This window comes from Lutjanus erythropterus, chromosome 21, assembly GCF_056507025.1.
Source record: "Lutjanus erythropterus isolate fLutEry1 chromosome 21, fLutEry1.hap2, whole genome shotgun sequence".
In the NCBI taxonomy this organism is placed as follows: domain Eukaryota; kingdom Metazoa; phylum Chordata; class Actinopteri; order Lutjaniformes; family Lutjanidae; genus Lutjanus; species Lutjanus erythropterus.
Window position 1 is genome coordinate 27837249 of NC_139337.1, and position 24169 is coordinate 27861417.

At 38.5% G+C, this 24169-nt stretch overlaps 1 protein-coding gene across 2 annotated transcripts in view; it reads right to left on the reverse strand.

Moving 5' to 3' along the window:
* Positions 1-24169, reverse strand: part of LOC146307791 (cadherin-18) — a 167993-nt gene that overhangs the window by 46009 nt on the left and 97815 nt on the right. For both annotated transcript variants that reach the window (XM_084746854.1, XM_084746853.1), the window contains 3 exons: positions 23332-23451; positions 4143-4310; positions 2706-2893 (listed from right to left, as the gene is read on the reverse strand). In XM_084746854.1, coding sequence (XP_084602980.1) covers positions 2706-2893; positions 4143-4310; positions 23332-23451 — 476 coding nt within the window. The remainder of the gene's footprint in view (positions 1-2705; positions 2894-4142; positions 4311-23331; positions 23452-24169) is intronic.

Sequence of the window (24169 nt, forward strand, 5' to 3'; positions counted from 1 at the left end):
TTACTAACACATTTTTGTTATAGTTATAAAAAAAATACAATTACCAGCATACACCACCACAAGCTATCATGTTCTAAGCAAACACATTATGCTAATAGCTAACAAAGAGTAACATTTACATTTTGGAGCATAAAATAGTTGACTTGGCAAACTCTGAGCAATGCATCATGGGAAATGAGGGCCATCTCTTAGGACTATAAACTGCATATCTGAGTATCACAAGCCACAATCTGATCAGCGGCCCACAACGGTTAGAGGACACCATTACACAAGCTACATTACACAAACTAAATAAGCTTTCCAGATGGTGAAAACTCAGAGTGGATGTGCATCAGCATCAACTGACACAGAACTTTTTAGCACTAAAATGAAGTTCAGTTTCAGTCTCATGTAATCTTACACATAAGATCTCAACAACTCAAGTCATGTTTTTGCTGTTTTCTTCTGTTGTAGGTTGGGTTTTTTATCATTTATAAAACTTAAATAGACCCATACTGTATTTACTAAACTCAATCAGCTGTGAATAAAGAATAAATTATTTGTATGAGAGCTGTCAGTTTAGAGCCCTGTGTGTTAAAAAGAAATTCAATCTCAGTGTATGATTTGTTTCACTGCAAAGTTGGAATCCTGTGGAGTTTTCATTGTAAACAATACAATTCGATTTAAATTCAACACTACTACTGTACAACAGACATTGTAAGAGTTTCCGACCTATATTTTTGCATTTCCTACCTCATTAATCCTTACAAAGTCTATTTGCTTTGAATTATTTGGACCATTTGGTAAATCAGCTGGTGTTCTTCTTCTACTTCTCTTTTTTATTGGAGCTTTGCTACCTAAAAGTGCACGACTTCCACCAACTGTTACCACCCTGTGCAGATGGCAGAAAAGTGTGTGCACGAGTGTGCTCATATACTGGTACATTAAATCGCTTGCTTTCAAATCTCTCCACAGTACACCTTTTTAAATGGGAAAATTCACCAGTTTTAATGTGGATGTCTAATTAGCGTTGATGACAAATGTAATCAAGTGAAGCATTAAATACTTCCAGTGTGTACTACATTGATCAAGAAAGCTGAGGTTGCCTGCTTGGTTGAGTCGTGTCAGCAGTGCCTACATGTACCAGGATGCAATGCATGTAGGTGCCTATTGCTATTAACTTTGTTGGCCAAAACATAGCTTAGGGTGACAGAAAATACACACAGATTTGATGCCATATCATTTAGTGATCAGACAGTGGAACATGTGCAGTCTTACAAATGCGTTTGGACAATTATTGATTCAAAACTGAACTTTGAAGAAAACTGTAAAGCTGTGTGCACCAGAGGAAACTGTACTTTTTCCACATTCACAAAACCACGATGACCTAATTTTATCATGCTTTTATTGAACTGATTTTATCTTTTTCTTGGGGGTCACTGTTTGGAAACTTATCTCTGCGAAACAAAAAACTCTTTGATTCAAATGGCGAAGTGATCTACTAGGCTGATTGATGAGTCACAGCTTAACTCAGCGTCCATGAACTCCAGGCAGTTACAGCGGAGGCTCATAGTCTCAAGGTGCAGAACAAAGCACTATAGAAATGGTTTTGTCCCAGCAGCCATTACTCAGATGAACAAGTAGTAGCTAAACTGCACATAAATCAATGCTTGATTTATTTATCTTAGCCTGCATTCAGTTTATCTTATTTATTTTAAAGATATTTATAATTGATTTTTTATTATTATTTCTCAGTTTTATTAAGTCCTTGGAGCCTTTTAGTACTTTTATCTTGTTTGTCTTTGTCTGAATTTTGTAAAAATGTTTGTATCCTACGGATCCTGGATTCTAATACCAAACTGTTTTTGATAAAGTATTATAAAAAAATTACCTAAATTTCGGTATATCATGCAACACTACACAGTAAACACATTTTATCTGAAATAACACACCATAAATTCTAAAATAGTCCAAACATATGATTTTATAGAATAAAATATGGTCATACATGCTTTCACAACAAATTAACACAATGAGAAGTTTTATTGATAATTATCAGTAATGTGGATATAATGACAAAGTGGGTAAAGGCAAATAATAGAACAGCTCGAACAGTCTGACAAGTTTAGAAAAATTACAACACTTTGTCACAATATAACAATATCCAAAATCTAAAATGACATCTAGTGTAATATGTTGATATCAATGTAATACTGATTTTTTTTGCAGTTCTAGTGTTTGCTATATTGACCAAGGAAGCGGAGTTCTCCTGCTCCTGGAGTCGTGCCAGCAGTGCCTACATGTACCAGGATGCATTGTGCAGGAGCTTCTGACGCCCACACCTGTGTTCATGTGTTATCACCACCCTGGCCTATAGCTATTACTTTGTTCGCCAAAATATAGTGTAAAGTGACAAAAATACGCATCTAGCATACCCCCTGGCTACTCAGAGACGGAGACTAGAAATCCACGCTGAAATAGCCTGTAGTTCTTCCTTAACACCAACTACAAATCTCTATGACATCACTAGTGGAGTGAGAACAACAGACTTCACAGCAGAACTAAGTTTTTTTGGGGCAATATGACAGAGGTAGGGGAATTTATTGCTACAGCTGTCTACATTTACCATCAACACTCACTGGATATCGAGATGAAAGTAGTAAATTTTCCCTTTAAGTACAAGCAAAGACATACATGGCCATTTTCCATTTGTATCTTGTCCTTACCTTTTTAAGGCTGATGATTCCCTCTCTCGTGTCCCTGTCCGTGGCTATGGAGAACATGTTGGCCCCCTCTGAGTTAATGATGCTGTACTTGATGTCTGCATTGATGCCGAGGTCCTCATCATTGGCTTTGATCTTCCCTACCGGTTTCCCTACTTGAGCTGATTCGGGGACGTACAGCTGGTAATTTTCTGTGGATGAACATTGATGTACGCTCATTTAGAGACAGCAAAAAAAAAAATCTGGTTTAAACAGACGCTGATCTGCCCCATATCATTGTCTGAATGTTCTACTGAAAGGGCTTAGCTAAGCAATTTGATTCTGTCACCATTTGTTCCTGAGGGAATGTCATTAAAAACTCTCTGCAGTGCTCCAATTGACATTAAATGCTAAACTGTGGTTGATGGCACTGCAATGGAGCCGATCAAACTCGGAGGCAGATGATTATTCAGAAAATGTTGATGGTTTTGAAATAGTTTGTCACTGCGACACAAAATGAAAAACTCAGCCGTGGGGGATTGTGCTTGATGAGGCACTTCCAAAGACAAAGAATCCCAACTTTATCATTACTTAAATTTATCATTAAAATGGAAGAAATTCTGCAAAACAGAGGGTTTTGATGAATGCCGGTCTAATTTAGCTAATTATGGAAAATTCAACTGCAATATTAGACATCTGAGCCACACAATAATCAAGCATAATACATCACAGTGAGGAATGCTGAGTACGTCTTTGAGGGGAAGCCTCAATAATTAGAATAAAATCCATGATTTGCTCTTCTAAGATTGATATATGGTTAATCAATGCATGCATGGAAAATTATAATTAAGAAAGGATTTTGTGTGCAAACACTGAAATGTTGATGTTTCCCTTTTTCATTCAAGCAGAAAGCTCGCTGCTCTGCAAACTACACTGCAAACAATAATCGGCCTGTCTTTCATGGTCAAACGTAATGAGACTTTTGCGCCACAATGTGAATGATTTTAAAAACAGCACCTTCCTTACAGTTATCTTCCCAGTTCCACAAGGAATACAGTACAGAACCCTTTTTATAAATGCATTTCAGGTAATGTAAGTGCCTCAGGCGTCTGTAGTGGAGGTCTTCTGCTCAAGGCCAAAAATGGCTGAGAACAGCTGATTATACTTCCAGCCACAGCTTGGCCATTTATTGTAATAGAACCTAATGTATTCCTGTTAGTAGTAGTAACACATTAATATTACCAATGGTTATTTTGTTAAATTGCCCTTCTGGCTAGTTAACTAGCAAAGGAGCCAAAAGGCAACAATTTTCTCAGGGTAGAATTTTCAAATAAAGACTTTGGCCAAAGACAATGTCTCCCTGTAATGCACCTTATTTCAGTCCAAACGACTACCCATAATGGTCATTAGCTTGTACTTTGTTAGCTGGACTGTCCTTGTCAGTTCCAGTTGTGTACATACTTTGAGGAAACTTGGGTGGGTTGTCGTTGATGTCTGTCAGGGTGATGTTGATGGTGGTGGAGCCAGAGAGGCCTCCGACCTGGCCTGCCATGTCTTTGGCTTGGATAACAACAGTGTAGTGTTCTCTGGCTTCCCGGTCCATGTTGGCTAAGGCAGTCCTGATGATTCCTGCAGGGTTGGAGGGAAAACAAACCGTTAGAGCTAAAATAGGTATAGATAAATTCTGTCATGGCAGCAGACATTTTTAGATCCAGGGGAAAAAGATCTTGTTTGTGGGTAACAGCAACTAATAAAGAAAAAAACATAGCCCACAAAAACAATATCTAGACAGGGCTTTTGAGGATAAACACAACAAGACCAGCCTGGGAACCACACAAATCTGCAAGCTCATGCTTCATTTGATGTGGCAGATATATCTGATAGTCCTCCTGTTAAGAAAGATTTCCACCTGTCCTGGGTTGTCTCAGGCCAATCACTACTGTCAAATATGGGATGTTTTTGATACGAGGACTGACAGAGGAGTGTCACCAGTCCAGATTAGCTATCTGAGAAAGGTTTGCAACCATGCTGCCATCTTTTCTGCTTGAAAGCAGACCAAGCATCATTCCAACTTGCATGTGCCACTCAGCTCTACATTACATTACATTTCATTGCTCTGAATTTTTGTACGCCGATCCAACTAACTCTCCCTAAGTCCCGTCCCATTTTGCTCTGTGCTCCAATAACAGCTGAGCAAGTCTGGCACCTGGTGGAGCTTTCTCCTTTCCTACTTCCTCTACTCTGATTTTTAGTATGTTGAAAAGAACCAGATTTTGAAGATTGTTAATGTTGCTGGGGGATTTGTAAGCCACATATAGTCAGGTCTTAAATTAGCTAATGTTAGCATAACGGTGGCTAAGTAGCTAGCTAACGACTGATGTAGATTACCTAGCTAGTTGGCTGGCATTTTGCTAGCATTAGCTGACTGACGAATGTGATGATATGTGACTTTTACAGGTCCCCAGCAACGTCTTCAATATTTGGTTTTCTTTTCAGCATAGATGATCCTAGCGCATAGCATGTCTAGGTACAGCCAACAGGAAAGGAGAAGGCTAAACTGTTATTGGAGCAAAGAGCAAAAAGGGGGTGAGGAAGGGTCAATTGCGTCAGGAGGAATTTTGGTCTGTACCCGCAATAACACACCTTGGAAATCAAAAATCATCACGCTGTTCTAGATTAAGACATGAAAAGAGAACACTGTTGATAGAATGAAAATGACACTGTTACTGTCGAGATGTTACTACCATTGTCCTAATATTTTTCCCACCAAAATTTCTCTGTTATGGACTACTCATAAAGCACTGTATGACACTTTCCTTTAAAGACTAACACCATAAAACTGCGCTCCTTTCATCTTTGATTCTCCCGGTCTCTCATTGTCAAGGTTACCCTTTCCTCACTTTTCATTATATTTAAAATGACTATGCAACCTTGGATCAGGACAGAATGCAACTTTCTACGGCACCCACTCAATCACATTTATTACTTCAATAACACCGCAAACACAGCCATGAACTTTCACAATGCTAACTCTGTGATATATGACTGCACCTCTGCCCCACTACAGAGAAAACACACAGGTAAATTGCAACACAGTAACAAGCCCAAAAACACAGGCTGCTTCCTGTGTTGCTGTGTGGGAGGTGATTTACTGAATGTAATTGCTGGGTGTCTTGCACATATATTTGTCCGTGTGTATTTCTTTGTGCGAAGGCTCACCATGTCTGTTTGTCCATATTAGTTTTTGTGTGTGTCTATATCTGTGCTAGAGGGTTAATTCGCCACCCTAGCTCCTGGAAGCACATCACCACATGGAGCCTGATTTAATATGTTCCACCGGTTACATCAGTGTTCATTGTAAATCTCGCTTCTCCCCAGAGCCAAGACCCTCTGGCAACCATTGAACTTGTGTTCTCGTGAACTTGTGAACTCTGCAATAACACACAATGCTTGACCGCGAGCGGTGAGACCAGGGAGGTAATGGGATGGTGTTGATCATGGTGGTAAATGGACTTTGCGGCTGTTGCCTCAAGTTGTGAGAGGAAATCGCAACAGGAGGCAAGAGAATGAATCAAGGCATCACTAACATCACTGAGGCCTGGTGAAAATTTTCTTTAGTAGTTTGTGTTTTGCATGATTCACATGATGCAATTAACTATATCTCATTATACCCTCATTAGTGTGGCTGTTTTTGGTGTACTTGGCTTCTTAAGAAAAATCGGTGAACAAACTTGGTTTGTGGTAATATTGCACTAATATTTTTATTCTTCTCTGGAAAGCAAAATGAATACAATAAACTGTAATTAGTCCTTTTCACAAACTTAGCCAATGAGTGCATGTTTACTTTGCTTCGGCAGGCAAAACAGCAAGTATACCATGTAAGTGGAAACTCACAAAACAAGAGGTTATGGCAGCTTGAGAGCTACATATTTTTCTCAGGAGTGGGTGGAGACCAAAGACAGAGCTACAAACCACCACAAAAACAAAGCTATTCCAGGTTTTATACAAGTGATGATGTTACTCTTGGTTTGGTTATGTTTACTCATTCTGTTAAGAAGCCAAGTACACCAAATTAGTTTGCTGCACTTTCCTACTTCACTCCCACTGTTTATTTTCATTCTACTCTGGAAAGCAAAATGAGTGCAATAAACTGCAATTAGCCCTTTTCACAAACATAGCAGATGAGTGTATGTTTACTTTGTTCTGGCAGGCAAAAGATAATTTTCACTGTAAGTATACTGCACAAGTCTTTCAAGGCCCTTTCTGATGGAAACTCAAACAAATAAAGAGTTCTATATACCATATTGCATTATGCAGGCACTGTCACAGCCATCTTTCTGTTTTCTCTATACATCACCTGCCCTCCACTATATGACAGACCAATTTAGTAACTAGCTGGTAGCTACACGTATGCAGATGTTTTTGAAAAAGGGTACTTTGCCCCTCCATTTAAAAAAACAAACAAACAAAAAAAAAACTGATCACAAGACCATCGTTTTACAAAATTTCTCCATACACACAAGAACACAAACAATTACAGTGCTCAATTGAGCATACTAGACCAGTGAGTGGTGATAAAGTCTGAAACAACAATAACAACCAAACCAACCAACACTCCGCCTCTGTTGTTTCAGGACGACAAAGCAATAACAGGCGATGATGAGGTGATGATGTCAGTATTTCCCAAACTCTTCATTTTGCATGTCCACATGCATGTAAAAAAAAAAAAAAAACAGTAATATTTTAAAAGTCTGTTTAGAGGGTCTCTTTCAGTGATCTGAAATGCTGTTTACTTGTGGATAAGAGATCAAAACATAGAGGAAAATGTTCATTATCTATATACGTGTGGACAAGGAATGAGACATATTTTTCTCAGGAGCAGGTAGAAACCAAAAACAGAGCAAAAAGGAAAGTAAATATCTGAGTCCAAATGAATTCATATGCTCTAATGTATCTGACAAGTTCACCATATCAACTTAAATGGGGACAATATGTCAGCTATGCTTGTTTTTTCTGCCCCTATGTGGACCAAAACCCCCCCAAAAAGTTATTTCAGTTTTAATAGAAGTGGTGGCATTACTGTATAATTTAGTTTGGCTGTTTACCCATTTTGTTAAGAAACCAAGTACTCCAAATTTAGTTTGTTGAACTTTCCTACTTAACTCTCACTGTTTATTTTCATTCTACTCTGAAAAGCAAAATGAGTGCAATAAACTGCAATTAGCCCTTTTTTACAAACATATCAGATGAGTGTATGTTTACTTTGTTCTGGCAGACAAAAGATAATTTTCACTGTACGTATACAGCAAAAGTGTTTCAAGGCTGTTTCTAACTAACTTGCTAAAATAAAGTGTAAAGAAAAAAAAAAAGTGAAGTATATCATTTCACATTACACAGGTGCTGTCCCAGCTGCATCTGAGTTTTCTGACAACAAATAGATATGGCTGTTTCCAAGAAAAGAAAAAAAAAGTTTTAAAAACTCACTATATACCATCTGCCCTCCACTATATGACAGACAGACATATTTAGCAGGATTTTCCTTGGCATTTTTTTGAGACGAAGACACCAAAGGCAGGAGACAGCCACTGTGCATGGCAGGCACAGTGTACACTGTTTGGGCGTTTAGTTAAAGTTTAAAATATTCACTTTTTGTTTACCAGCTTCAGAGCAGACAAAGAAAAGAGACAGAAAAAAAAATTACAAAAGAGCCTGATAGTGAAATAAAATCATTCACTAGAATGCCATGTATCTCGTATGCATGCTTAGTAAGACTGCAACAAAGCAGTTTCTGTTAGAAGGCGTCCTCTGTTTTTGTCTGAATTTCCAATAAAGGCTGCAGCCAAAACTATAAAGGCGGTGGACAAGCAGGGAAAAACATGTTTCGTGACTAGCTGGTCAGCTCAGTAGAGTATTTAGCAGCTAAAGAGCCAGACATTTTTCTCAGGGGTTGGTGGAGACCACAAGCAGAGCTAAAAGAGGATACTACTGAAATGTCACCAACTGACAGATTAAAAATAATTATTTAAAATTATTAATAAAATAAAATTGTTTGACATTTAGTCAAATAGTGACAGCCAGCATGGAATGACAGACGTAAAACAGCTCTTAGTGATGTCAGTCCTAAGCTTTAAATTGCAGCTTTAAATCGCAGTAGTTCATAAATGCACATGTTATAGCAATTCCTGATGTAGTTTTATTAACTTTTGGATCCTGGAGAGACACTAAATTTCTCTTTTGGGTCTGCATAAAAACTGTATTCAATAAAATATTAACAATGCAGAGTACATCTATGTTTCTGAAAATGTGTGTGGAGTACATCCTTAACTGACTCAGGTGACTGGCTGAGTAAATGATCATTTATTGCAATTATTGTTAGACCTTGGTTTCAAAATCAAACTTTAACAGCTTCAATGTTACAAATATTCATTTTGGAATGAATTAATGCAGTTGTATGATTTCCTAATTTCACAAAACAGGCAGCTATGTCTGTGTTATACAACAGGTCATTTTCCTCTCTGTCTTTTTTCACGACTCTATAGACAGAAACTAATCCACTCGCCTTGGGCAGAATAATCATTAAAAGTGGGTCAAGGAGCACGACAGCCAACAGTATTAAGATCCAGGGGATCTTAGGTTACACGTCATCTGTCACACTGAGTAGTAGCTGAGGTCTCAGACTGCCTGTGAGCCTGCACTCACGACAACAAAAACGGAAATTATATTGTAAATACCTTTATACAGCAATGTGGCATAGTAATATCTAACTACACAGGTTCTGCCCAGACATTTGCTTCTGAAGAATCCTTTTTGTAGAAAATATTTTTCAAGGATTCTTTGTAGGACTAAGGCTTCATTAAGGACTCTTTCTTCTAAAAAGGCTTCTTGGGATGAAAAGAGGTCCAACTCTTTAATCTAGGGTTCATCCAGGCTTTTTATACCATAATATGAAAGGATTCTTGATAGAACCACTTGGGTGGGTTTGTAGATAAAACCCTTGGAATATAAAAAAAGATTCTTGGTCAAACATCCTGAGTGTGTTCTTGGTAAAACCTTTGGAATATAAAACAGGTTCTCAAAAGCCTCCACCTTGGACAGCAAAAAGTTTTTGAATAGAACCTCCATTCTATCCAGGTTCTACATGAAACCATTACACTATAGAAGGATTCTCTGTAGAACATCTCATAGGGGGTTCTGGACGGAAGCCTTCACATATGGTCTTAGGTATAACCCTTTATGTTGTATTCTAGGTAAAAGTTCCAAGTTGAACCTTTATAAAAGGTTCTACTAGATGGGACAAGCTGAGGAGCCATTTATGGTTCTAGCTGCTCTAAATTCTGTGTTTTATAAGCAATACAAATAAGCGCCATATGAGCAGAAGGAGTCATTGTTCTGCTGAAAATGGAAAAGCTAGTTGCCAGTTGCTAATGTCAGATGATTTTGTAATCGCCACGATGTAACCTTTAAAAATCTAAACTGGACAAGGTGAAGAAATTTCTATGAATGAACTGTGAAAAGAGTTTCTCCTGCTGCAGCCACAGTGGTATGAATAAACTCTAACCTATCGATTCCTCCTGCTCAGACTCTCTAGTGGCTGATGCTTCTAGACTTTTTCCATAAAAAAGACACAATGAGTTGACTGGCTAAGAAAGAGTTTTTCAATAAAAAATGTCAGACTGCACTACATGTCCTCAGATTCCCCTATAAGACTACATAGAAACATTACTTGTTGGATTTTGTGAGATTAAAAAAAAAAAAAAAAAACTACGTTTAGCCACTTTTCTTCACTTTAAAGCACAACGCGGTGGTTCGGTCTGTTTTATGTACCAGCTCTGAGAGTGTCTTACACTCGTGCGGTGTCACTTTGTGTGTATTAGTTCTGCCTACAAGAGAACAACCGTTAAGTGGGGCAGAAAGTGAGACAGACAAGATGTGTTGCAGGGCTTTATTCCAAGAAATATCAAAGCAAATAAATTTACTTTGACTGCCAGGTAGATTCCTCTCTGACACTGTATAAAAATATTTTATAACAACCGCATTTGCATTTTGCTCCCTCTGCACATTACATTTATTCACTCAATTGTTCAATACCAGAATTAGTTCTTGATTTAATAATAGTGGTTAATATATTATATAGTCCTAGTTGAATGATTAGCCTAATTAAATGGGAGTCGGCTGACTTGGTGAATTATACTTTGGTATAATTTGCCTTTCAAATGCTAAGTAGACAGTGACAGACTGTGTTCTGTTTGAACTCTGACTGGGTTGACAGGACAGATTAACATTGTGCTGCACTCCCTGACGGAAATGCCAGAGCTAGAAGGAGTTAAATACACGTAAATAATGTAATAAACACCAGTGTTGTATTGGGACAGCCTATTGGGATTCTCTGTGCTCTCAAAGGTTGTGGGAAAAATGAAACGATAAAGGCAATTTCTTGGTAATATACCAAATGCAGAAGGTTCAGATTGTGCATTTAAATACAAACATTATAAATTGTTGACTCTTCTCATGCTGCTTAATCCTTAAAACATTATATTTTATCATAAAGATGCTGAGACTACAGCGGTTTCCTGGGACGTTAAACATCACCACAACGAACACTAGTACTGAGCACAGCGCGGGTGACGTTCAGTCATGCAACTGTGGAGTAGTTTGTTTAGAGTCCACTGTTAGCTCTTTAGTTCTGGTGATTTTATTTACGCTTCAAAAACCAGAAAAGTGGTGTTTCATTTGCTGAACAAAATCATGCATAACCCCTCTAGTAGTACCTATGCACTATTAACATTAATTGTTAAGTTAACTATGACTGGAAGAGTATAAAAAGCAAAGGAGGCTGTGGTGGATGGATGGGTTAAACACAGGACTTTAACCCAGGAGAAGTCAACGTTGAGGTATTTAAAGTTTAGAGCTGCTCAAGTTTCATATGTGAGAAAGCTAACTATAGCGAAACAGGGAAGTGAACTGCTATTGGGATCTTGCAATTGGCCAGTTTTCCTACGCACAATGTACACAACTGTTGCACAGACGATGATACAAGTGTATTTGGGTGCAGAACAACATTATTAATGTAGAAGCTGATCAGCAGGGGATTGGAAAGTGGGGGCAATTATAGTTCAAAGCAATCATACCTAATGCGAAAACAACCTTTTGAGTCATTGGCAGTCGGTCTGTTCGTCTGTTTAGCTATGAGTATGCGCTGGAAAAAATAAAATATAATGTCTGTCTCTTAGGTTCCCCCGGAGGAGTCTATGATCTCATACGTGAAACATACAAAACATTTTCGAGAATCAGAACAAAAGCACTTTATGTTCTTTTTCAAATGCCATGTCTCAGCATGGATCTGCTGCTTTTCTTGGAATCAAAACTAATCAAAGTGCTCGCAGCCACTTCTCTGTAATGATGTGGGCTCTGCAAACTCTATTGGAAGTCTTTTGTTATTAACTGGAGTCTTAGCATTACTTAACCTGGGGTCCTTGAGACACACAGACCTTGGCAATAGGCCACACTTTCCATTAAAACAACACCAAGACAGACGAGCTGACCTTTCAAGTCTCTTATTACCCCTTTACTCACGGAGGCGGATCGCTCCCGAGCAATATTTCACAGCAGCAACCTGGGTTTAGGAACAGTGAGCACAAGTATGAGCTTTTTCTTTTCTTTTTTTTTTTTTGGTCTTTGGGAATTCCACACTAGGCCACAACAATGAAAATGATCTGCTGTCAATCATTTGTCATCAAAGGAAAACACAAGAAGTGGCTGACCACTCAAAAAACAAGAGGAAAACAGAGAGATATATAAAGTTATTTGTTTTTGCAATATTTCAGGCAGACTCATAGACGTTTTATTGGTGTTTTGGTGAGGTTTTGTTGCTTTCATTTCCTGCACAGACCGTTTGTTTATTTGTTATCTGAAACAAAAAAAGGAAATGTAGATAATGTAATGGATGATAAGTTCAGCCCAGACTTGAGGATTTTCGATAAAAAACACAACTGAGGCAATTATCTTCATTGTCATTAAATCCGTATATTATTTACTCGGCTAAGCGATTATAAAATGTCAGAGAACTGTGAAAAATCTCTATCATTGTTTCCCAAAGCCCAAATTATCGTCCTTGAGTGACATTTAAGAGGCTGAAATCAGAGAAAATATTATGATTTATTTCCTTAAAAAATACTTAAGTCCATTAATCGATTATCAAATATTTGCCACAATTTAATAAATGTTTCATAATCAATTTAATTGTTGCAGTTCCAAACGGCTTAACCAGGTTTTGTCTCATGTGTGTTTTAATGGAGGATTGAATGAAAAAGAATTTCACCTTGTTTTATTTCCAATTTATTATATTATTGTGAGTCAGACAAACATTAAAAAATGGACTTGGTTAAAGTAATTGTTTTATTTTAGCTATATTTATATATTAGCTGGAGTTAATAGCATAATTTTATTTTTAGCTGTATTTGATAAATATTAGTTGTGTTAATGTAATTCTATTTTTTAATTTTATTAGTGGTAGATATAATTTTATTTTTGTTGTATTCAATTTAGCTTGGCTATGTTTGATTTAAAAATAATTATTTAAAGTTGACAGTTTTTTGTTTTGTTTTAGGTATATTTAATAAAATATTAATTGGAGTTAATGCAGGAGTTAATTAGTTATTTTATTTTGGCAGTATTTGATAAAACAATAGCTGGACTAACACAGTTAAACGATATTCTTAAATGAAGGTAAACGAGTTCATCCAAAGACTTATTTTTTGGGGTGAATGTGCAGAAATTCTCTCACGGCTGATGCAGGCACATTACAAACCTACCATCACTGAACTGCATTCATTCTTAACTGAAATTCTTTAACAATACAGAAAAGGACACAGGGGTATTCTTTGGCAAGTGCAAGTACCTGAAAGGTATGTCGGTGCTTTGACATGAAGATCACACCCCTGAACTCCCTTCCCCGACCATTTCTGAACCATAATACCTCAGATAGTCTCGGCTAAATCTCTATGGGGCTCGTCAGTTAATTTAGAAAATAATTGAGAAAGAGCTGACTTCCTTGAACCTGGGCCCATTTGACACAGCGAGGTGGTTAGCCTTTTCCTCAACCTCCCCAGTCTATTAGAGTTGATACCATCACACTATCCACCTCTTTGTCTGGCTGGAAACTTCTAAAGGAGGACAATCTCCTGGGTGAACAAAAAGGATTATAGGAGATTACTAAAGCGCTCTTCAATCTCCAGCTTCAGGAATCTTGGTTTTTGGCCCATCCAATACGATGTTATCCCTGTGTGTCTGCACTCGTACAGCGTTTTCTGGAGGAAAAAAAGGTAGATAACGCCAACAAAAGCAGCTATAAAAATCATAGAAATCATAAAGGTAGACCTCTTCTTTTAACATTGCAAAGACTTCTTATAGATTGCATCACATATCTGATTGAGAATAATTGGTTGGACCGCTGCATCAGGACTGATTGACACAGTGACAGCTTTTCCCTTGATCTAACCAGTGGTAAGACTTAATCCATGAACCGCAGAAACATCTTGATCTGTGTCAGCTCCTTCAATAAACTCGAACACTCCCAAATCCCAGATCAGCAGAGAAATTAGCCTATTTACGAGGCAAAAGGGACTTAGGGGTTCTGCAGTGTGGTGTGTGTGTGTGTGTATGTGTGTGGGTCCTTGCATGGGTGTGTGAGTGAGTACAGATGTGTGGTGGGGTTGGAGGGGGGTGGGGGGGGGCATTCAACTATGAGACTCAAGAGGAACAACCTTGATGTCTCTGCGGGTAAGTGACAGATGCACAGTAGTGATGGGAAAGACAGGAGTTACGACCCGACTATAAAAAGGATAAATGCAGCCGCCGTCTAAGATGTACTTTTGCTGAGATATAGGATCTCTTTATAAAACTGCTGGCTTGCAGTTTAGAGATTTGCAAACCATGTAATCAAAAAAAGACGGCATTGCAGCGAATGTTCTTAAAACAGTGAGCAAATATAACCAGTCTGGTGGTATGGCGAGCTAATAATCTAACATTACTCTGACAAAAAGTGACGGATCTTCCCAAGAGCGAACCTGTCAAACGTACATCCAGGCACCATTTTTAACTTCTATCCTGTGTGATTTACATTCAGCGAGCAGGCAGAGGTTCAGTCCGTCTGTCTGATACTCGGCCGTCCTTGTGCATCTGCTCTTGTTATTGGCCAAAATCCCCAGACAAGTCACAACACAAGCAGCAGGCAGGGGGCTCAGGATCTTTTGAAAAGGACACCTTGGCCAGATTTGATGCTGTTGTTAGAAACCTGACTGCAACAAACCTCTCCAACTTCTTTGTTAGATGCAAGAATTTAAAGGAATAGTTTGACATTTTGGGAAATAGTCTACACTTATTAACTCTGTGCAAAGTTAGCTGAGATGTACTCTCATATCTAACCGTTTAATATGAAGCTCCCACAGGCCATTCTCATCCCAAGTGTCACATACCGACAAAATGTCACCCCCCCCTGCATCTGATACCGAGGCAGAAAGTACCTTTTGGTTGCTGTATAAAAATGTGATGTAAATGTGATTAACGCTGTGAAAGGGTTGCAGTTTGGTTAGGTTTAGGCACAAAAACCACATGATTAGGCTTAGAATAAGCTAATAATTGGGGTGTGCTTGTTTGAGCAATCCGTCCACTATCACCAAACCTCCTTTGTATGGGAACTTTGTCCCCCTGTATACTATGTCAACAGCCTGGGGTGTCTTTTACTGGCACTGTCCACGTCTGCATGAGCTGCAGAGGGGTGGTAGCATTTTGTTGTTATCTGACAAGTTAGGAGTGAGACTATTCAAGAAGCACCTACTGTTAATTTTTCAACTGATTAATCAAATTATTCTTTTTACAATTAGTCAGTTAATCTAACAGCTAACTTTACCAATTATTCTGATGATTTTTTTAAATTAATAAGACATTATTTTACCCACTTCTTGTCTCATGAACACTTTTAATAATTTATTCAAACACCATCCTGAAAAACAGACGCATAAAGCACAATAATTTAATGATAATTCTGGCTTATTTGAAAATTAGTCTAATTTCCACCCTATTTAATAGACCCTATTTGTCAGATGATCAAAAATAATGGACCTAAAATTCAAAAGGACTGCTGTGACATGGATGAATTTCATTACTGTGTATCATAACCACCTTTTGCCTGAACAGAATAATCAGTATTTTTTACTTAAGTACTTGACTCAAAACTTAAAATTATGTTATGACACTGCCAGTAATTATCTTAATTGCACACTACTCCAGTGATGAAATAAATTAAATGTATTTTTGCATCAGCAACAGGAGAGGAAAATAATTGAAACAATGCAGACTGTAGCAACAGTCCACCAGCACCTCTAAAATTTACTAAATAACACGTTTTATCTTGTTCGTACAAAAACCGACCACTGTTCCTGGCCCAGAAGGTTTTTTGTATGGGTTAAACAAACAAGATAAAAATGGTAGTGGAGCTTTTGAAGGGCTAGTCGACAGATCAGGCTAGATGTTTCCACTTGTTTCCAGTCTTTATGCTAGGCTAAGCTAATCAACTGATTGTTCTAACATCATATTTAACATACAAACATGAACAGGGTTGGTTATCATTTGGACTTTAACTGATTCTGTTTCTCCTTTTGCTTGGTGATTTTGCCTCTTTATGATTCTAAATTCCAATTCTCAGGTCACATGCTTATTTCACATTAATTGGCACTTATTTGGTAATTGCCATTTTTCATGCAAAGCTACTATTAGTTGGACAAAACAAGCAGTGTGAAAGAGTTACTTACTAGAGTTACTCATCTGTAATACAGCTATATAAGTGTTATAGACCCTGTTCATGGAACTTTACAGGGTCTTCCTGCAGTCTGTTACTATTGGAAGCATTGATCTAGATAACTGCAGCGACAGCGGACTCTTGAATATTTGGAGTTTTCTGAGGAAAATAATGACACAAAAAAGGGCCTGATTCATGATTTAATTCAAATAATTGCTACAGGAGACAGGAAGACATGCATGCATTATAGCCAGGCTCTGATAGTGATAGGTGTTTGCTAAGTGAAATTTGTTCAGGAACTGATAATCATCCCATTTAACTCTTGGTAACAAAACACATAAGCATATTTCCCCAATTGTAGAACTTATCCTTGAAAATCCATTTCTAGAAAAAAAAAGAATTCCTGTTAATCGGTGGTGAATATTAAAACTTGCTTCTCAACTGCTGCCTCCACATGCCGTAACCCCCGAGTAGAGAGAGAGAGAGAGAGAGAGAGTGAGCCAGAAATGGTAATGAAAGAAGAGCCTGCAGGTTTTCACTCCAATCACATACCGCAGCAAGGAGATTTCACTGATTATCGCACCTTCAAAAAGAGTAGAGAGACTAATCAGTGGCCTTAGTGGCTGTACTGTGCGGTCGGAACGGAAACCTGCAGAGTCTCTGTGCTTCACCAACCAACAAGTGGATAATCTATACTCACCTCTAAATTACATTCCATTGTGCTTCCTACAACGCCAGGGACACCATGTCCTTTTGAATTACCAGAGGTCGAGAGTTTTAAAATCATATTTTGATATTTTGTGTGACATTTTTGGGTCTAATATTTAAGCCTATGATGTTGCATACATGCATGGTGTGCATGATTTCTGACTAACTGATTTAATTGATTGAAACTACTCAACCATTCATTCATCAATTCTCATCTTAACACTCGAGTGAAAGCAGCTGGAATGTCGGTTTCTTAGTAAACGGTACTAAAATTATATCATAGTACACAGCTAACTCGTTTTAATGTGACAAATTTAGCCTTAACAAGCACATATACTTTGCCATTTGCTCTTTACTTACATTTTTCTTGACTTAATGACTTCTTCATTAATGATAAAAAGACCAGCCAAACTCACCATTAAATAAAGGTCTCTTAAGCCAGCCCATTTTGTCAAGCACTATTAAAGAACCAATGTGTGGGCTTTATTGGCACCTAGAGGCAGAGGTGGGAGTACGTTACATATGTGAAAGTCACAAACAAGTCTAAAGTCTTAACACTCAAGCCTCAAGCAAGTCCGTTAGCAAGTTAACAAGCCAACAACCTTGGCAAGCAAATTACAGGGTTTGTATGAGTGCCTTGAAAACAGTTGAATTTTATTGTAGCGTTTTCAAGATTGGAAAAGTGCTTGGATTTTGGATAATGTGGTTGACGCTGCTTGAAACTGTAATTGCTTTATTTTCATTATTAATCCCACTTTGACTGAATCGTTCACTTTTTTAGACAAAGAAATAAAAAAAACGGAGAGAGCCTAATTGCTTTGACCTTTTGCCCAAAATGAAAACAATTTCGCTCAAGAATCATTTGCCACCGTGTGTGAACAGTGAATAGTGAACAGTGAGTGGGAGGCAGGCAACAACCTGCCAGGACGTTGATGTTTCAACTGCTTTGAAAATGAAAAAGATTTTATTGAATTTAATATCTTGCGACTGAATGATTTGTTTTATATGTATTTATTTTGGCTCGGCCAGGTTATATTGGATGCAAAGTCTACTTACAGACAGGTGACACATTTTGAAGCATGAAACTTGTGTTTTCCTGTAATATGTATCCCCTCCATATAATTCTACCACAATTTAAAATAATTTTGGTTGTTATAACACAATAACATCTGATATAATGTAATGAAATAAAATAGGGCCTAATCATTCTGCACAGATAAAGGATATATAAATACATAATTTACCACATCTGTTGGAAAAGGTGGAGGAACTCTGAAGTTACTGTTGCGGCAAGTCAGTGGATTTGCTGTGTCTGCACCCTAAGTCAAGTCTCAAGTCATGAGTACCAAGTTAAGAGTCTTTTATCAGTGTTAGTCAAGAAGGTCTCAAGTGTTTATATTTGCGACTTAAGTCTGACTCGAGTCTCGTCAAGTGACTTGAGTCCCCCACCTCCATCTAGTGGTCAAATTGCAGACTGCAACCAACCGAATATCGCTCATCTCGACCTTCCTTTTCCAAGCCTGCAGGAGAACTTTAGGGTGGCCTTGAAACTCATGAAAAACATGAAAGGCTGTACCTAGAGCCAGTGTTTGGTTTGTCAGTTCTGGGCTTATCCCACATGGCCAGACCTTTCTCCTCAGCGCTCAGCCCTGGAGAAAGGTCTGGTGCCACACATTTATATTCTGCAATAAATGAAAAAACGCCATGCTTTGTTTGTATTTTTCTCAACCGACCACAACCGTCTTTCACAGAGCTAAGGCCAGAATGCAACAACCAGTTTCCCTGCAAAAGCAAGCAACCCAGGTGCTAATTTGCCATTTACAGCATGTATGTTGCTATCTCAGAGGATGTTTCTAGGGGCTTTGAACACATAAATAGGAGATGCTGCAATGCCGACTGAAACCAAGCTACCAATGGCAGGAGTCAGACTAGTTTTGGGCTACTGTAGAAACATGGTGGAGCAACACGGCGGCCTCCATGGAAGAAGCCCTCTGTATGAATTCTATGCTCCATTTCTACCATATTTTACCAATAAATCTGCCTAGATCTGACACACTGGACCTTTAGCATACCGGATTAAATGTCAAACATCATTCAGTTGTTTGGGATAAAAATGTAACTCTTTCACCCCACCATATAATCTGTGCTGACACAGTAATCATTGAGTACAGTTGTTAGAATGAGCAACAATCTCATTAGCTACGTAAATGTCAATCACACATGAGCACTTACAGGCAACATTTTTATTAACTGCTTTTGAGACATTATTAATGAAAAAGAATTGTAAGGCCGCACAAAATATTTTGGAATGTCAAATTATTCCATCGCAGTGCAGAGCTGCCACATTTGTTTTCTCCTGCCCACATTTTTCCCCTCAGGCCCTCCGTCATTATCTGTTGCATCAGTTATATTTCTGTCTTTACAAAGTCTGTGTCATGCTCATTTATTTCTTCAGCGGAGTAAATCTAATCCTAAATTCCTGTCTCCCCTTTTTTTTTTTTTCGCATGCTGCGTGACACCATCATAGATGCATCAATTACAATTTTACATCCATGATTGAATCTTGCTTCCAGTGGAGAAGAGCAGCTGCCTTAATGCTGTCTTCTGAGTTAATTAGTCAGTTAAGAAGTATGAACACAGCGTCATTTCGCATTGAGCTATTAACATGTCTGTCTTAGTTACGTGACTTTGAATGTGCAATTGAATATGTCTCTAGTTTGGTAAATTGGGAATATTCTTTGGTAATAAATATTTAAGAGACTTACTGGTGGTTCAGTCTCTGATGTGAGGCTAGAAAATTAAACCTGAGAATGCAGGAAACTTATCTCTACTGATCTGTGTCTTTACACTATATCAAAATAATACTTCAGTTGTCACAATGTGGAGGCAATGTGCTTCACAAAATCTTTCTAGATCTTGTCTTAATTAATTTAATTAAAATGCCTTAATTAATCTTAGATTGAATGATTTGGACCTACAGGATAAGACGGATGCTCATAGGCTGGTTAAGTCTTGCTTTCCTAAATTTAAGAAAGGAGAAAAAAGTTAATGTTAGAAGACAATTGATCATTGCATTGACAATCATTATATATTGGTTTGTACTGCTGCTGAGCATATTTCCTGTTCATTTCTATATACTGTTTTGTTTCATTTTAACTACTGGGCAATAGTTGTCCCTGTCCATTTACTGTAATTTTCTTTTATCAGGGTCTTTAAGATGGTGACAAAACATTTTTAAGATATAAACAGGAAATTCCAGTTCCACCTGTAAATGTGACATACCATTTCCAAACAGTCAGACAGGCCAGTCATTTCAGTCGCTGGTGGGTTTGAGATGATCAAACCGCTAAGCCGGGAAACAGGTAAAACTGTTCACTTTGTTTCTTGCTGAGGATTTGGGTCAAGTTGGAGACGCTCCTTTGGGGATTCCTTCGGCACCATATGTGCAGGCCAAATGCTATCATTACCCTCTGTCCTTAAATGATCCTTCTTTCTACCTCATGGGTCTTGTAAAATCTGTCACTGCTGTTTCAGGCCACCGGACCAAGGTCAGATGGGAAGAGGTGCATTTGTCTTTGTGTTTGTGTGTTCTTTTAATCCTTCTAATAATATATGAATTCCCCATGACAGTGTCTGTACAGTCTCTGCATCGTGGGAGCCAGGTACACGTTGATACGAGGAGGTGTAAGCAAGCTAATGTACTGTGAGACAGATGCAGGAGCAGCTTCAGCTCCCCAGCGTGGTGCTCATTTGTGGCAGCATGCCAACACAACTGCTTTAAGACTCTGGCTTAGCATATTAAAGATCACATGCAAGTGCAACTGCCTCCATGTGCACATTTTCCACTGACCGCTGGAGTTCCTCGTCCTAATTTGAGGGAGGAGGGTGGTTTGCCAGTGGCGAAAACAACTGCCGACTTGTATAAATTAGTATGTGTGGGTGGAACAGTGCTGTGCAGAGAGTGCAGCTGGCTAGGCCTTCGATCACGTCCCTACTCCTCTGCACGCCCCACGCTGAATTACAATTCAGACAAGATGCCGAGTCAGCTCAAGCAAAACAAGCCATCTGATGTGTCCAGAATCCCTTTGCATATGAAAAAAAGGAAAGAAAATCCCTGTAATAATGATTTTACAGTCAAAATGTAAGGTAAGTACAAACCCTGATCCCTAAATAGTTGGGATGCTGACTAAAATATAAACAAAAGCAAAGCAAATAGTCCAACAGTTTAAGGACGATATTTCTCAATGTACAATTGCAAGGAATTAAAGGGTTTCAACATCTACAAGCCAAGATATCATTAAAAGATTCAGAGAATGCAGAAAAATATCCACATGTAAGGGGTGAGGCTGAAAACCAACATGGAATGCTGGTGACCTTCAATCCCTCCGGCATAACTGCATTAAAAACCTACATGTTTATATAAGAATATTATTTTAAGGGCTCGGAAACCTGAGGGAAACCTGTTGTCGGCTACACAAGGCTGCATCTAGAAATGCAAGTTAAAACTCTCCCATGTGAAGCAAAAGCCATATATCAACAACATGCAGAAATGCTGCCAACTTCTCTGGGCCTGGGCTCATCTATGATAGACTGACGGAAAGTGAAATGGTGTGCTGTGGTCTGACGAGTCCATATTTTAGATTGTTGGATGTGTTCAAGCACTAATTTCAAAGGCCAGCACCTGTGGTGATGCTAAAAGGTGCATACACGTTTTGGAGCGACACATGCCGCCATCCGTCTGTTTCAGGGTTCTCTGTTTGTTTCAACAAGACCAATGCTAAGACACACTGCACATGTTGCAGTGTGGGTGCATAGTATAAGAGTTTTGGCACTAGACTGACCTGCCTGCAGTCAAGACCTGTCTTTCCTTTTTTATTATGAAGCGCAAAATATGATGACAGAGACCCCGGACTATTGAACTGTTTATCAAGTAAGAAGAAGACAGGAAAGATGAATAGTACAGTTGAAAAAATGCCCCTGTCCAAACTCTTTTGGAATGTGTTGCAGGCATCTCATTTAAAACACCAATAAAGTCCATTAGTTTGAACATTAAATATATTTTCTTTGTTTTGTATTCAATTGAGTATAGGTCAGAAAGTATTTGCAAATCATTACGCTTTGTTTTTAATTTTCATTTTACACAAAGTCACAAATTTTTTGGAATTGAGGTTTGTACAAAAACGTACAGTCGATAAAAAAAAATATGTGGCGTTGTGTGTGTGTGAAAGCCCAGTTTCCACTCAAAAAATTGGCATTGCTTCCAGCTAACCACACCGCTGTGAAATTGCTCCATCAATCCCCACTGCCTTTCCCCTCAGGGTAAAGTCAAAATATTCAGCAATTCATTTGTGTTGCTCATTCAGCAAAGAATTCATGTTTTACATGGGTGGTATGGTCTCAAAGGGGCCAATAGTTGTTCCAGACAGCAATGAATCAATTCATACAAGTGGATTGTTGTTCATGTTAACAGACAGCAGCAGCAGCAGCAGCAGCAGCAGCAGCAGCAGTAGCAAAGGCTTGCATGCAAAAACTTCAGACACTCACATGCACGTACACACTCTTTTGTGAGACAAAGAGAGATCAGAAATAAACAGACATGCACACACTCACAGCAAGACATTTTTCACATCGTATAAAAGTTATATGTCTTGCACTTTAGAAGGTTTATTAACATTTAATAGATTCCAGCAGCGTCCTCTCAGACAAAAGATGGGTTCTGAAAAGACTGCCTGTTGTGGCTTTTTACCTCCTCTCCAAAGGTACGAAACAATGGCTTTCTGAAGGCATCTCTACAAATGTCTCCTTTGACCCTTGAGGAGTTAGTTATGGCCCACAAAAAGGAGATTGCGTGCTCAACAATATAGCAGCTGTATGGGTAGTCCATAACTCTACTGTGGCTGCTTTAGCTTTTATGATGTCAGACGTGCCGCAATAACAGGACAGGATGTTCGCTGGTAGAAGCGTATGGTGCACAGATTTCACAGCATGATAAACACATCACTTTCGATCACTTCAGGAGATCAACAATAGAGATTATAAGAAAGTTATTGCTCCCATTTATAGTTATGGTCACCGTACTTGCACGAGCGGGGTGGGGGGCGCTCGCTTTGTGTAAGCATTTTTCCCAAGCATGCAGTAATACCACACCTGTTTTGGGGTCGACGGAGAAATATGGCTGTCCTTGTAGAATACTGTAGACTATTCTGGCACTGTTTCCGTACGTGGGGTCGTCAGCGTCGGTCGCTGTGACTTGCAACACAGAGGTGCCTGAAAATGAACAACAGCAAAATTATGTCCTGATCATCATTGTCTCTTTTAAAGATAATCAAAAGTTAATGCCAAAATATTGATTTGATTTAATCAGTGGTGTAGACTTCTAAGTACAAAATCAATAATACATATTTTTCCCCTGGTCCGTAGTGCTATTTATCAGTTTAAATAGTTTTGGTGTGACAGTGAGTGAGGTGCCTGCTTTCTCTCAAAAATAATGAGACGAAATGGCACTCGCCTGCCAAAAAAAAAAAAAAAAAAAACATCTGAAGAACTCAACAGCAAGAAATCGTGACCTGGTTACTCAAGATAATCCACAGACTGTGTTGTGAGCAGTTTCACGCAGGAGCTACTTTCTTTTTATGGTATAATCTACTGGAGCTTCTTTTTTCTACTAGAAACAAAGTTTTTTCCAACATGAAACACAATACGGTCTGTGGATTATCTTGAAGAATTGTGTCATTATTTCTGGAAAGGGACACTGCTGATTTTTCAACTCATTTTTTTGGCACTTTAAGCGCCACAATTCTCAGACATCTCTACACCCAGTAACTCCAAAACTGGCAACTAACAGCAAAACAATCTAAATTTGTAAATAACACTACAAGCTTCGGTTGTCGAAACTTACTTTTTCAATTAGACATTCTTAAAAGTATTCCAAGACAAACATTCGACAGTATCAAAAGTGCCAAAACTATAGAAAAGACATGATCTA